The sequence below is a fragment of the Lemur catta genome, chromosome 21 (assembly GCF_020740605.2).
Source record: "Lemur catta isolate mLemCat1 chromosome 21, mLemCat1.pri, whole genome shotgun sequence".
NCBI classification, from domain to species: Eukaryota; Metazoa; Chordata; class Mammalia; order Primates; family Lemuridae; genus Lemur; species Lemur catta.
This window is the reverse complement of record NC_059148.1, coordinates 18,268,200-18,281,901: the sequence shown is the minus strand read 5'-3', so window position 1 is coordinate 18,281,901 and position 13,702 is coordinate 18,268,200. Positions and strand designations below refer to the sequence as shown.

General features: G+C 46.0%; 1 protein-coding gene across 1 annotated transcript in view; it reads right to left on the bottom strand.

Moving 5' to 3' along the window:
- The window catches only part of LOC123625901 (SV2 related protein), a 49,596-nt gene extending 36,283 nt beyond the window's left edge, over window positions 1-13,313 (bottom strand). The window contains exons 1-2 of the mRNA XM_045534617.1: window positions 13,108-13,313; window positions 1,826-1,986 (exon numbers count right to left, since the gene is read on the bottom strand). Of these exons, the coding sequence (XP_045390573.1) occupies window positions 1,826-1,986; window positions 13,108-13,142 (196 nt within the window). The 5' untranslated portion in view covers window positions 13,143-13,313. The remainder of the gene's footprint in view (window positions 1-1,825; window positions 1,987-13,107) is intronic.
- Between the last annotated feature and the right edge of the window lie 389 nt (window positions 13,314-13,702).

Here is a 13,702-nt window from a genome sequence, read left to right as displayed (position 1 = left end):
CTGGTTTCCTCCAGCAAAAATACCATCAAAAATAACAACAAGCCAGCCACGATGGCTCATGCCTGTAATCGTAGCACTCTGAGAGGCCGAGGGGGAAAGATCGCTTGAGGGCAGGAGTTCAAGACCAGTCTGAGCAAGAGTGAGATCCCGTTTCTATTAAAAATAGAAAAAATTAGCTGGCTAACTAAAAATAGAACAAAAAATTAAACAGACATGGTGGCGAGCACCTGTAGTCCCAGCTACTCAAGAGGCTGAGGCAGGAGGATCACTTAAGCCCAGGAGTTTGAGGTTGCTGTGAGCTAGGCTCACACCACGGCACTCTAGCCTGGGCAACACAGCGAGACTCAATCTCAAAAAATAAATAAATAAATAAAAATAAAAATAAAAAATAATAACAACAGTAATAACAATATTCTGGTGCAGTTCTGGGTACTCACTATGTGCCAGGCACTGTGCTAAGAGCTAGACGTGCATGATTTCACTTCATCCCCAACACAACCCTATCAGGTAAGGCCTAGCATTAGCCAAGGACTCTCCCTGTGCTACGTGCCTGACACCTTGTAGAGCTGGGAGTTGAGCCCAGATCAGCCTGAGAGTAAAGCCTCTCCCCAACCCCTGTCTCCCCCTTGCCACCCAGTGGATCTGCCGACAACAGGCTTTGGGTCCAAGTCATTGGTCTTCTTTTATATTGGGAGTCTGGGCTCTTTCAGGAATGCGTGGTATCTTTTCATCCATGAGCATCAGGTGGTGAGAAGAGTCAGAGACAGGTCCCACAGCACCGCCTTGGGTCCCTGATTTGACCAGCTTTACTCAGAGGCAGCACAAGGGCAGGGGTAAGGATGTGGGCTCTGAGGCCAGATTGCCTGGATGGAAATCCAGCTTGGCTAATTCCTAACCCCAGGCAAGACACTTAACCCTTCCCTGCTTCAGTTTTCTCATCTGTCAAATGGGACAGATGATGGTAATAGATCCAATTGGGGATGCTGTGAGAATTAAATGGGTGAAACATGTAAAGTGCTTACACACGTAAAGTGCTTGGCACAGAGTAAATCCTCAGCCAATGTCAGCTGCTCCCATACCATCGTCATTGTCATCATCACCATCAACACTATCGTCATAACCAACATCATCACCACCACCACCATCACCATCACCACCACCATCATCATCATCACTTTATCATCATCACCATCATCACCACCACCATCATCACTTTATCATCATCATCACCATCATCATCACTGTCATCATCACCATCACCACCATCATCACCACCACCATCATCACCACCATCATCACCATCATCACCACCACCATCACTTTATCATCATGATCACCACCATCATCACTGTCATCATCACCATCATCTTCATCACTACCACCACTATCATCATCATTATCATCACCACCACCACCATCATCACTTTATCATCATCACCACCACCATCACCATCATCATCATCACCATCATCACCATCATCACTGTCATCATCATCACCACCATCACCACCACCATCATCACTGTCATCATCACTATCATCATCATCCTTGTCAACATCATCATCACAATTGTTGCTGCCATCCTCAGCCAAGTGCTACACAATGATGCTCGCTGGCAGGGATTGTGATGTGCCCTCGCCTGCTGAAGTAAGCCATGTAAGTAAGCCCAGCCCACACTTCCAGTGGCACCCCTGGGCCCTCTGGGCCCTCCTGACTGCCCCTTCACAGGAACCCTCTGAGATCACCCACTGGGGAGGCAACCTTGGAGCCTCAGAGCCCCTGGCTGGGTCCTGGGCTGATGCCCCAATTGCAGGGGCCCCCTCACCGTCGGTGGGATTGGCAAACTCCTTGGGCACAGCTGCCCCATCGTCCAGTTCAACAGCCTCTAGGCCTGTGCGGACCCCTTCGATCTGGACCTCATGCTCTCCTGAAGCCGTGTCGTCCTCTGACCTTGCACTCTCGCCTGTGCGACGGAATTTCACCACCCTAGAGAACAGAGCAAATCTGGTCAAGATGGGTAGAACTTCCTCTCGAGGGCCTTGCTGCACATCTCTGGCACCCAAGACAGGTGAAAGACTTTTTCATGGTTTGGAGGGTTGATGGATGGGGGTTGGTATTTGGTATTTCTGCTGAGTTGGACTGGGGTCGGGGGGGAGGATGACAACTTAAAGAATTATATAGCAGGACTGCCATGTACAGTTGGGCACGTTGGGCACTACACAATTCCAGGGTGCCCTATTCACATGATAGGCTATGTGAATGAGGATATCTCTGTTCTAGACCTAAATACTGTTTGGAAGTACATTGTTTCAGAATTTAGACTCATTAACAAGTTGGTCATCTAAAGGTCACATTAGGCCCACAAACATTTGCCCATACATGGTTTTTTTTTTTTTTAATTTAAAGTGGATGCAAAATTTTAAAATTGGAAGAAGGTAAAAAAAAGAAAGAGGAATATCTCAGTACAAAATATTGCTATTATTGTTAACTATTGCATTATCCCATGCGTTTCACCAAAGACTAACTGGTGCTCTGGTGTAGAAAGGGTAAATCTTTGGATTTCAGAAGCACAGAGAACATATGCACTGCTGTGAAGTTCTGGAAGAGAAAAGACAGATGAAATCATAGCAATTTTGCAAACACCTGAAACTCCACTCCTTGGCAAGGCCGGGCTTGGAACCTGAGCTGTCAAGCTCGTCTTGGCTGGAAATGTGAATGAGTACGTTCATGTTGTCACGCAGCCGTCACCACCATCCATCCCCAGAGGTAGTCACTGTTAACATTTTGGGGTATTCATTTTCCCATCTTCTATTTTGTTTTAATGCATATATAGCTTCTTTAAAAAGAAACAAAGAAAAAGGAGCCTGGGTGCGGTGGCTCAGGCCTGTAATCCTAGCACTCTGGCAGGCTGAGGCGGGACAACTGCATGAGGTCAGGAGTTTGAGACCAGCCTGAGCAAGAGTGAGACCCTGTCTCTACTAAAAATAGAAAACTTAGCCGGGCGTGGTGGCACATGCCTGTAGTCCCAGCTACTTGGGAGGCTAAGGCAGGAGGATTGCTTGAGCCCAGGAGTTTGAGGTTGCTGTGAGCTAAGCTGAGGCCATGGCACTCTAGCCCAGGCAACAGAGTGAGACGCTGTCCCAAAAAAAAGGAAGAAAATTCTGACATATGCTACAACATGGATGAACCTTGAAGACATTATGCTAAGTGAAATAAGCCAGCCACAAAAGGACGGATATTGTATGATTCCACCTATAGGAGGGGACTGAGAATAGTCCAATTCACAGAGACAGAAAGTAGAATAGTGGTTACCAGGGGCTGGGGGAAGGGAAGAATAGGGAGTTAGCATTTAATGGGTACAGTTGGGGAATTTGAAAAAATTCTGGAAATAGATGGTAGTGATGGTTGTGCAACATTATGAATGTACTTGATGCCACTTTGACTTAAAATTGTCAAAATGGTAAATTTTATGTTACGTATATTTTACCATCATAAACACACACACACACACACACATACACACACATGTTAATCTGTAAGAGCCAACAGGAAAGATTGTTGAGGCTCATTATTAAACGTGCTATAATATGGTCCTGTGACCTAGGTCCTTGCTACTCAAAAACCTAAGTGTGGTCCTGAACCAGAGACCCCAGCATCCCCTAGGAGTTTGTCAGAAATGCAGTCTCGGGCCCTGACCCAGGTCTACTGAATCCATATCTGCATTTTAACCAGGTCTCCAGGCATTTGGGTTCAGACCACAGTCTGGGAGTCACTGTCGTGGAGTCGTTAGGGTCACACAGTCACAGACGTTCTGGAAGGGCACCACAGAAACCAAAGGCTGATTTCCTCTGCGGAGGACAACTGGATGGGAGTGGGAAGTTTTCAGGGAAGACAATTTTTGTTTTTCTTTTTCATTTTTGACTCCTCTGTAATGTTGGAAATTTCTAACCTGGGCATCTACCGGTTTTACTGCAAATATAAATAATGATAGCAACTCTTGGCTGAGCTCGTGTCGCTCTGCTAAAGCATGTTACAGATCTTTTCGTCTTTGAAATGGGGCTGACAGCAGGCTAGGAGAACCCTCATAAAGATTAACTGAATGAACTTGATGAACAGGAAATTCTCGGTATTGAGTAAATATTAGCTTCCCTCCAACCTGCTTCATCCAAATCACCTCTCTACCTCGAGTACAGAGTATGTTGACACTTGTAAAATGGGACTTTGAGAAAATGGCTTAGCTTCCTGCAATTTTTTTTTTTCTTTTTTTAGACAGGGCCTGGTTCTGTCGCCCAGGCTGGAGAGCAGTGACATGATCATAGCTCACAGCAACCTCAAACTCCTGTGCTCAAGGGATCCTCCTGCCTCAGTCCCCAGAGTAGCTGGGACTACAGGCGTGAGCCACCATGCCCGGCCTCCCCGCAGTTTTAAGTGAGAATCTGTTCATATTTCTTCTCTGGCGAAGCACTAGAAGCTGGGGCACCTTTGTTTATTAAAGTTTGCTTTAAAACAGAGCTAAAGAGGGACCTTTGACATCACATTGCACAGTACTCAGAAAGCCCGACTACATTTTGAATCAGCTGGGTTCCTAAAAGTATTTATCAACTGCATGAGCCAAGATTTCAGAAAGGGAAAAAAAAAATGTCATATGAAAGAAAAAGAAAATAGCAGTGGCATATGTTAAATATATGAAGGCTTCAAAACAGGCTGGCTCACAATTTCTCGCCATTTGTTGTATACATATATATATAGCATGTAATTTACCAAAATAGCAGGGAACATTTGTTTTATATAATTTTGCTATTTAAGGAGGAGAAGAACTTGAGGAAATAGCTGTCAACTTAAAGAGCTTGTTTGTACCATCATGTAATTTACCTCAGTGCCTTAAATTAGGGCCTGTGACTTGATGAGGGTATTTTAAGGAAGTTTTCTCTCTTTTCATCTGAGCTTCTGGACTGTTATCCCTTGAGTTCCTGAATCTATCAGGCTGGAAGGGAAGCTTACACGGCACTGTGATTACGTCCGGGTGGCATTCGGAGTCCTGGGCGAAGCCAGGTGGTCTCTGACTGGGCTGTGAATCCCCCACCCACACTATTCAGGAGCTGTGTGACTCTTCTGCGTAGGTGACTGCACCTCTCTGAGTCTCAGTGTCCTCTCTTGTAAAATGGAGACGGTGATTCCTACTTCCCAGGGTTGCCATGGAGATTAAAGGAGTCAACCTGCAGAGGGCATCTGGGAGAGCCAACCACAATCATTCAGTATTTCAATAAGCATTTTTTTTTTTTTTTTTGAGACATGGTCTGGCTCTGTCGCCTGGGTAGAGTGCGGTAGCACAATCATAGCTCACCAAAACCTCAAGCTCCTGGGCTCACATGATCCTCCTGCCTCAGCCTCTTGAGTAGCTGGGACTACAGGTGTGCACCACCACACCTGGCTAACTTTTAAATTTTTTTGTAGAGACGGGGTCTTGCTTTTGCTCAGGCTGGCCTCAAACTCCTGGCTTCAAGCGATCCTCCAGCGTCAGTCCCCCAAAGTGCTAGGATTACAGGCGTGAGCGTTTGTGGAAGGCTGACTATGTGCTGAATGCTGGGTCACAAGGAGGGGTGAAAGTGACATGGCTCCCACCCTCACAAAGCAGATGCCGTAGTCGGGGAGATCGTTAATATTCAAGTAAACAAGTATGTCATTGTACATTTGCAAATGAAATGTACCTTGAGAAGGAAGCAAACATAAGGAAGCATTAGAGAGGGGAGCAGTCAGAGAAGACCTCCCTGGGAAGGCTGAGGTCAAGGGAACAAGGACAGTCACATGCACACCTGGATGGGGGGAGGGTCGAGAGAACCACTAAGGCCAGGAGGCAGGACCAAGGGGTAGAGGTCAGAGACCAGCTGTGTCACACTGAGCTCTGGGGACCAGAGTGAGGACCTTGTGTGTCATCCTGAGACCACCGAGATGTCATGGAATGGTTTCAAGTGGCAGCGAGAGGGTGGAAGACGATCAGAGTTGAGTTTTGAGAAGGTCACCCAGGCACATTCCTCCGCAAGAATGAGGAATCTATGGGGCAAAGTATTTCAAATCATAGGTTTTATTATTATTTAGGCATACCAAGGCCAAGAGCTCAGCAGACAACTGTCCCCAAAAAGATACACTCTGTTGTACTGACAGATCCCAGGGAGAGCAAACCACACTTGGGGGGCCACCCCAGGAGTCAGGAGGCAGAGGGAGGGCGGAAATTGTGGTTTTCAAGAGAAAAGGGAGAAAAGTGAGAGCAAAAACCTTTATTGTGGATTCTGAGGGAAGAAACAGGCAAGTCAGCATGAGCAGGGCTGGGATTGGCTGGTTTGAATCACTTCATCAGACTCTGGGGCAGAGGGGCTGTCCCTAGCTGTCTAGCACCTGGTTCTGGGGTGATTAGGGCAGGTGGACGTGGCCCTGAGTCTGAGAACCCTGGGAGAGCCTGTTAAACAGGCGACTGGGGACATGCACCTCCGTGTTGGTTGGTTTGTATATGAAAGGAACACTGGCCGGCGAGCTGATAGCTATCTCTAGGAATTAGTTAATTCTGGGCGGGATCCGCAAGGCCCCAGGATGTCCAAACATGAGAATACAGAAAATCAGAGGCAAGATTAATACAGAAAGATGGCTAGGGAGGAGGCTGAGCGGCCAGTGGGCAAGAGGTGACAATGGCTTGGGTTAGGGGGTTGCGGGGAGGAGAGAGCTGAGGCTTTTGGTAAATATCAGTCCCTCTCCCCACCGCCCCCACGCTTCCAACTAGGACAAGGAGACTTCTTCCTAGGGAGACACATCTGCAAGGCTAACCAGCAAAGGGCCGGGTTGTAACAAGGGTCCACCCTGTTTGGGGAACTCAGTCAAGGACGCTGACAGCAGGCAGCCCTCGCTGTGTCCCAGATGGCTGGGCCCTACAGCGCTGGGCTTCTCTGGAGCCTGACAACCTAACGACAAATGGGGTTAGACGCTGTGCACTCGGAGCAGCAGAAACTGCCAAGGTCACTCACACCTGGACTTGCTTTGTCTCCTTGGAGACAAGACCTGGGGAGCCCCCCAACCTGTATAGCTGGGGAAGAGTCTGCCCGGGGGATGGATTTATGTCTTCTAACAGTTGAGGTTCTGGACTGTGAAAGAAGGCGCTTGTTCAACTTGGACCCTGAGAACAGAGCTTGAACTTCCAGGTATCGGGAAGAAGGAAGCAGGTTTCAGCTCAATATAAAGAGAAACCTTCTCAGGCAGAGAAGGCTGGAGATGTAAAAGGCTGTTTTAGGTGGGCATGGGCTCCCCTTCATGAGATACATCGCGGGAGAGGCAGGTGTCCATGTGATTGGTTCAGGAGTGATGATATTTAATATCTGTGCCTCACTGCTGCGTGCCAGGTCCAAGCCCGAGTGTTATAAACTGCCTTATATAACGCCTCCGGCAATCCCAAGAGAGATGTGTTATTAATATCTCCAGCTCACAGCCAAGTAAACCCAAGCTGAGAGACATTACACCGAGGGGTCCCCGTCCCCTAGACAGTGTATAGTGGACTAGGACCCTGGCCCAACTTGCTCCAAAACCCATGATCTTAACCTAGCAGCCAATGCTTCTGTAACTGAGGCCAATGTCAATGATGACCGAGCACGGTGGCTCATGCCTATAATCCTAGCACTCTGGGAGACCGAGGTGGGAGGATCGCTCAAGGTCAGGAGTTCGAGACCAGCCTGAACAAGAGCGAGACCCCCATCTCTACTAAAAAATAGAAAGAAATTAACTGGACAACTAAAAATATATAGAAAAAAGTTAACCAGGCATGGTGGGGCATGCCTGTAGTCCCAGCTACTTGGGAGGCTGAGGCAGGAGGATTGCTTGAGCCTCAGAGTCTGAGGTTGCAGTGAGCTATGATCCCACCACTGCATTCTTGCAGAAGCAACAAAGTGAGACCCTGTCTCAAAACAAAAAAAAAAACAACAAACAAAAAGAAATGCAGGGGTGTGTGCAGCTTTGAGCTTGAGGTTTTAAAGGCTTTGGTGGGTTACCTTTGAGGATCCCTGGGCTATTACAATAACTACCTACTTTTTGCCTGAGGTGGATGACAATGAACCCCTATGTCTCCTTCTTGGCCAAGGACCCTTCCTCTCCTTTTGCCACACCAAGTGTGGGCCACAAGAGCCCTCAGGAAGCCTCACGAGGACCTTTCCCAATTAGTCCTGTCCTGTGTCTCTGCAGAGGTCTCAGTTCGAGGAGCCAAAACCTACTTCTCATTCCTCTAGAACTCAGACATGAATTCTTACCAGGGTTGACATGGGCCCAAAGGGTCTACCTGGGACAGTGTCTAGAACAATAGTCATATAATCATTTCAGCACTATTCACAATGGCCACGACATGGAATCAACCTAAGCGTCCATCAACAGATGAATGGATAAAGAGGGCGTGGCATGGAATGGTACACAACAGAACACCACTCAGCCCCAAAACAGCCACCAACAGTGTACAAAATTTCCAATCTCTCCACATCCTCATCAACACTTGTTATTTTGGTTTGGATTTTTTTCAATAGTAGCCATCCTAATGGTTGTTAGAGAGGTGCGATTTTAAAGAGAGTGGTCAGGGTAGGCTTTGGTGAGGGTGTGGCATTCGAGACTTGAGGAAGGTAAAGCAGATATCTTAGAGAAAAGCTTTCTAGGCAGAAGGAGCAGTGGACCCTGAGGCGGGAGCCTGCCTGGTGTGTTTGAGGAACACCAGGGAGCCCAGAGTGGCTGCAGCAGCATGAATGGGCAGGAGAATGAGGTCACATGGGAGCCATGGGAGGGTATTGAGCAGAGGAAGGACATGATCTGACTTTTAAAGAATCCCTGTGGCTGCTGTGTTGGGCATGGGCTGTGGGGCGACAAGGGCAGGAGCGAGGGGACCAGCACAGAGACCACTGCAACGAACCCTGATGAGAGAGGATGGAGACTTGAGCCAGGGCATTGCGGTAGAAGTGGAGAAAAATGGCTGGAGGCTGGATGTAGCTTAAAGGCAAGGCCAATGGGACTTCCTGATGTATCAAAAGTGAAATGCAAGAGGAAAAAGAGTCTAAGTTGACTCTAAGTTTGGGCCCAAACAGGATGAATGGAGTTGCCATCAGTTGAGAAGGGTGAGGCTGAGAGCGGTGCAGGTGGAGGAAAGATGAAGAGTTCAAGTTCAGACACGTGCTTTCACACCAAAACCAGACATTCTGTTAGTGTTCCGCACAGGAGACTATGGCTTCCGGGTGCTTTACTACCTGAGCAAGCTGGAAGATAAGGGGCACAAATCCAGAGTGGAGGAAGACAAGTAACACGAGCACCATTAACTGAGCCCTTACTCAGAGCCAGGCACGGTGCTGAGAGCTTCCTGTTGATTATCTCCCTGATGCTCACGACAGCCCTGCTGTGCAGATACTATCACTGGCCCGACCTTGCAGATGAGCACCCAGCCTTGGGGAGACGAAGCCACTGGCTTGAGGCCACCAGACAGTAAGTGGCAGAGCCAGAGTTTGAACTCAGGTCTGCCTGACTCAGATCCTACATTTTTACCTCTGCTATTGATTATGCCCAGCAGAAGTCAGCGGAAGATTCATTGAAGGAATGGACTTAACCTCAATCTTAAAAGACAGGATTTCTTTAAAAGGAGATAGAGAGTGTATTCAACAAATGCAGGGTGGAGTCCCAACTCTTTGCCACATACTGTGAGGCCCTGTATGGCCTGGTCCCTGCTGTTCTCTGCAATTTTTCCTTGAGCCACTTGTTCATGATGCTCCACTGGCTGATTTTGAGACATACCAAGCTTTTTTCCAATTCAGTGCTTTTAGTTATACAATTCCATCTCCCTGGAGTGCTCCTCATCCTGTCTTTTTTTCTTGGATGACTCCTACACACCTCCAGGGGCTCAGCTCAAATGGTACCTCCTTGGGGAAGCCTTCCCTGATCTGCCCCCTCACCCATCTAGAACTAGTCCCCTCACACTGCACTGGCTCTTGATAGCACTTAAGATAATTCTCATAATTATTTGTGCAATGATGTGTTCAATTTCCACCTCTCCCATCAGATCAGTGCTGTCCAATAGAATTTTCTGCAATTATGGAAATGTTCTAGACCTATGCTGTCCAATATGGTAGCCACTAGCCAAACATAGCTATTTAGCATTTGAAATGTGTTTAATATGACTGAAGGACAGACCTTTAGAATCTTACATTGTAAACCATACTGTATAAATCGTTTCATACACAAATTACATAATTGAAAATAATTTAAGTTTAAATTTAAATAGCCACATGTAGCTAGTGGCTACCATATTGGATGCTACAGCTCTAGACTGTGAGTTCCTTAAGGTCAATAACCATTCTACCTTACTCGGTTGTAGAATTCTTTGTACCTAGATGGTGTTAAAGTAAATTAGTGAATGAATGAATGAGTGAATGAAGCAATGAATCAATGGAGTCTGTAAACTTGCTTTCAAGAAATCATCCTAGAAAGGAGAGACCTAGAAAAGTCTACCGTATACAAGGTCTTACAATAAGGCAGAACTGGATGCAAAATCCTAGACTCCTGAATCTCCTGTACATTGTGCTGTCCCTGAGTAGACAGCAGGTGAAAGATACGGGTTGTTTGTGGTCTCAAACGAACCATCCCAGATCTGTGCAAATATGGCCCCAGGTGCAAGGAAGGGCTATTTTCTTAGACACCTTCACCTCTTTACCTCCTTGTAAACTACTCAGTGGCTTATAATCTACTAACACTTGGTCTCCCACAGGACTGAGGCTATTCCAAAGTCCACTCTTGCCAACCCTCTACAAGGCATTCTGAATTTTTTTTAACCATAATTTTCTCAGGAAATATGCTGCCTGCAATCTGTGCATAATATACGCAGGGTGTAGTTTAAAAAACATCTAAGTCGTGATTTGTAACCCACTCAGATTCATGTGGCCATTCCTTTTAGCTTACTCTTTTTTAGAAATTGAGGTCAACACATTTCAAGGCTAATTTTAAATTCATTCGAATGTAGTTTGAGAGGGGGTCACAGATTATAATTTTGGGAAGTCCAACATCATGAACCTACATATTTTATTTTTATAAATGATTTTTCAGATGTAGTAATAATAATAATAGCTAATATGCATTGACTGCTTTGTGCCTGTCAAGAATTTAGCATACATTATCTCATTTGATCCTCACAATAACCCTATAAATCAAGGACTTTATGATCCTCATTTTATAGTTAGAGAAACTAAGTCTCAGAAAGGTTAAGTCACTGACTGAAAGACACACAGCCAGGAGGTGGCAGAGTTAGGATTTGAACCCAAGTCTGTCTGATTCAAGAGCCAGTGTACCTAACCAGTACACAATTTGGTCTCTCTAATAGATAATATGTGCATTTATGTCTATAAAACATCAGAAAGAATACTCAATAAACTTAACTCCGGGAAAGAGGGCTGAGATTTGAAAGGGAGGAGACTTACTTTTTATTCTTGTGCTTTTCTTTGAAATTTATTTACCTTTATTTATCGGTACATTATATTCATATAAAAACTGAATTAATTTTTAAATTTAAATAAGTAAAAACCTCTACCTATTTTTATTTTTTTAAATTAAGGAAGGAATTGCCATGATAATGTTTCATCTGCATATTAGTAGATTAAATATAAATGAATCTTTTGCAAAGTTCACGTGCTCTGACATTATTGGAAAATTTATCCCAGAAAAACTGCAGTTCTTATATGTAGTCTTATTCTGAGTAACTGATTTCATATTTCTTGTTTTGAATTATTTTTAATTTTGGGATAATAGTTTGATTCTTGATCATATTTATTTTCAGTGAGAGTGATATGTTTTCCTCGAGAGATTTGCAATCAGACATTTACATTTTTATGTATGCATTCGTCAACCTCTGGATATTATAACTCAGCATCCTTTAGCATTTGTGAAATAATGCCATATTACATAATAAGATATGCTATTTGTGGATCAATTAATAAAAGCTTAAAAGAAAATTCTAAATTAATTAAAATTTTAAAATAAAAATTAATTTTACGCTAATTGAGAAGTAAACATTACAATCCCCTTCAGTACTCAGAGCCTCAGAGAACTGTATCAGTCACACTAAAAGTCACTTGGGAGAATTCCTCAGTAGCTTAGAGGGAAAAAAAAACCCCACCATTTTTTAAGTCAAGAAAATACATGCATACTAACAATAATTAATCCCTTAAAGTGAATCTACTTTTACCATCCAAATGGCTAGTGATGCTAAAAATAAATAAAACAACAACCAGAAATGTTCTTTTTAATGCTCCCTCTCCTACACTTGGAATTTGCTTAACAAATCACCATCTACTTGTGGTAAGAAGAATCCGTAAGCCCCTCTACAAGGCCCCTGTCCTTTCCATCGCTTGGTTATATTCCCCTAAGATGCAGAGCAAATTTGATATATCTCTTAAAAAATTTCCCATCCTCAAAGGAGTGTATTTCTGATGCCCCGACGGTGAGTCTCACTCTGGCTAGCTGTTACAAAAACCTTTCATTCAGAAGCAGGCAAGAGGTTTCGGCGACCCTGCACAGCTCTCTCATTCACACACTTCATAAACAACAGCACTTTGCCCCAGCCTGTCCTCTAGGAAGGAATCCCAGCTTTTTAGAAACCAGTTCGCAACATCGGTATCATTCCCTTCCAAAAGACCTTGCAGAGGAATCAGGAATTTCACAGCACAAGAAGAAGGGCTGGAGAGGACCGGTGTCATTGCGTGGACTTCATCAATTCAGTCCACATATCGAAACAGCAGCCGATGTTTTCTCAAAGCACAGACCTCAAAAATCCCTTTAGGATTGAGAGCAATTAACAGGGAAAGCATAACCCCCCGTGGCTCCCCATTAAGGTCCTGACAGATCTGAAAAAAAAAAAATTAAACTGAGTCTGAGATACAGAGGCTGGGCAAATGGGGAAGGAAAATGGCTTGTTTGCTCCAGGCCTAAGTCCTTCTGAAACAGTTGCCATTGAATCCCAGAAGCCATGCAGAGATGCACTCCCCCTGCTCCCCTTGCAGGTTTCCGTTTTTTTCAGAGAAAGCCTGCTTGCCCCTCTCTCGCCCCCAGGACACTCACGGCAGCTGCCTTAGCTGGAATAAGTCCTCCTCCATGTCCGCGCTGCGCCAGGACGAGCCCTTGTCATGGCCCTTACATGGTAGCGGTGCAAAGCGAGCCCTCCGGGGTTTCAGCACCGGGAGGCTGGACAGCTCCCGCGCCGCTTCCTCCCTCGGGCGGCAGCAGCTGTCCGGGGGAGGGAGCCGCTGGGGACCGGCCCACGAGACAAAGCCGCCGCCACCAGGAGGCCGCGGCGAGAGTGGGCGGAGGGGAGGGGGCGGAGGGCAGAGCGAGCTGCGCGGGGAGGGGGGGCGCGGGGAGGGCCCTTCTGCCTGGAGCAGTTTGCAGGCTCCCCGCGGCCGGCCGTGCTCTGCCGGGCTGCTTATAGGGCACGCCAGCCTGGGAAATGGCTGTCGAGGTACCAATGAGCATCCTCGGGTTGACAACGCCTCTCCAAGTGTTTACTTGTAGGGATTCATGAATGATATCAGCATAAATATGCCTGAAACCCAGGCTGCTACGGCAAATACAGGGATGCATTTTTTTTTTAATGTATTCGTGCATTTCAGTGCTGTTTATGAAGCACCCACTGTGTGCCAGTCACTGTAATAGGCAC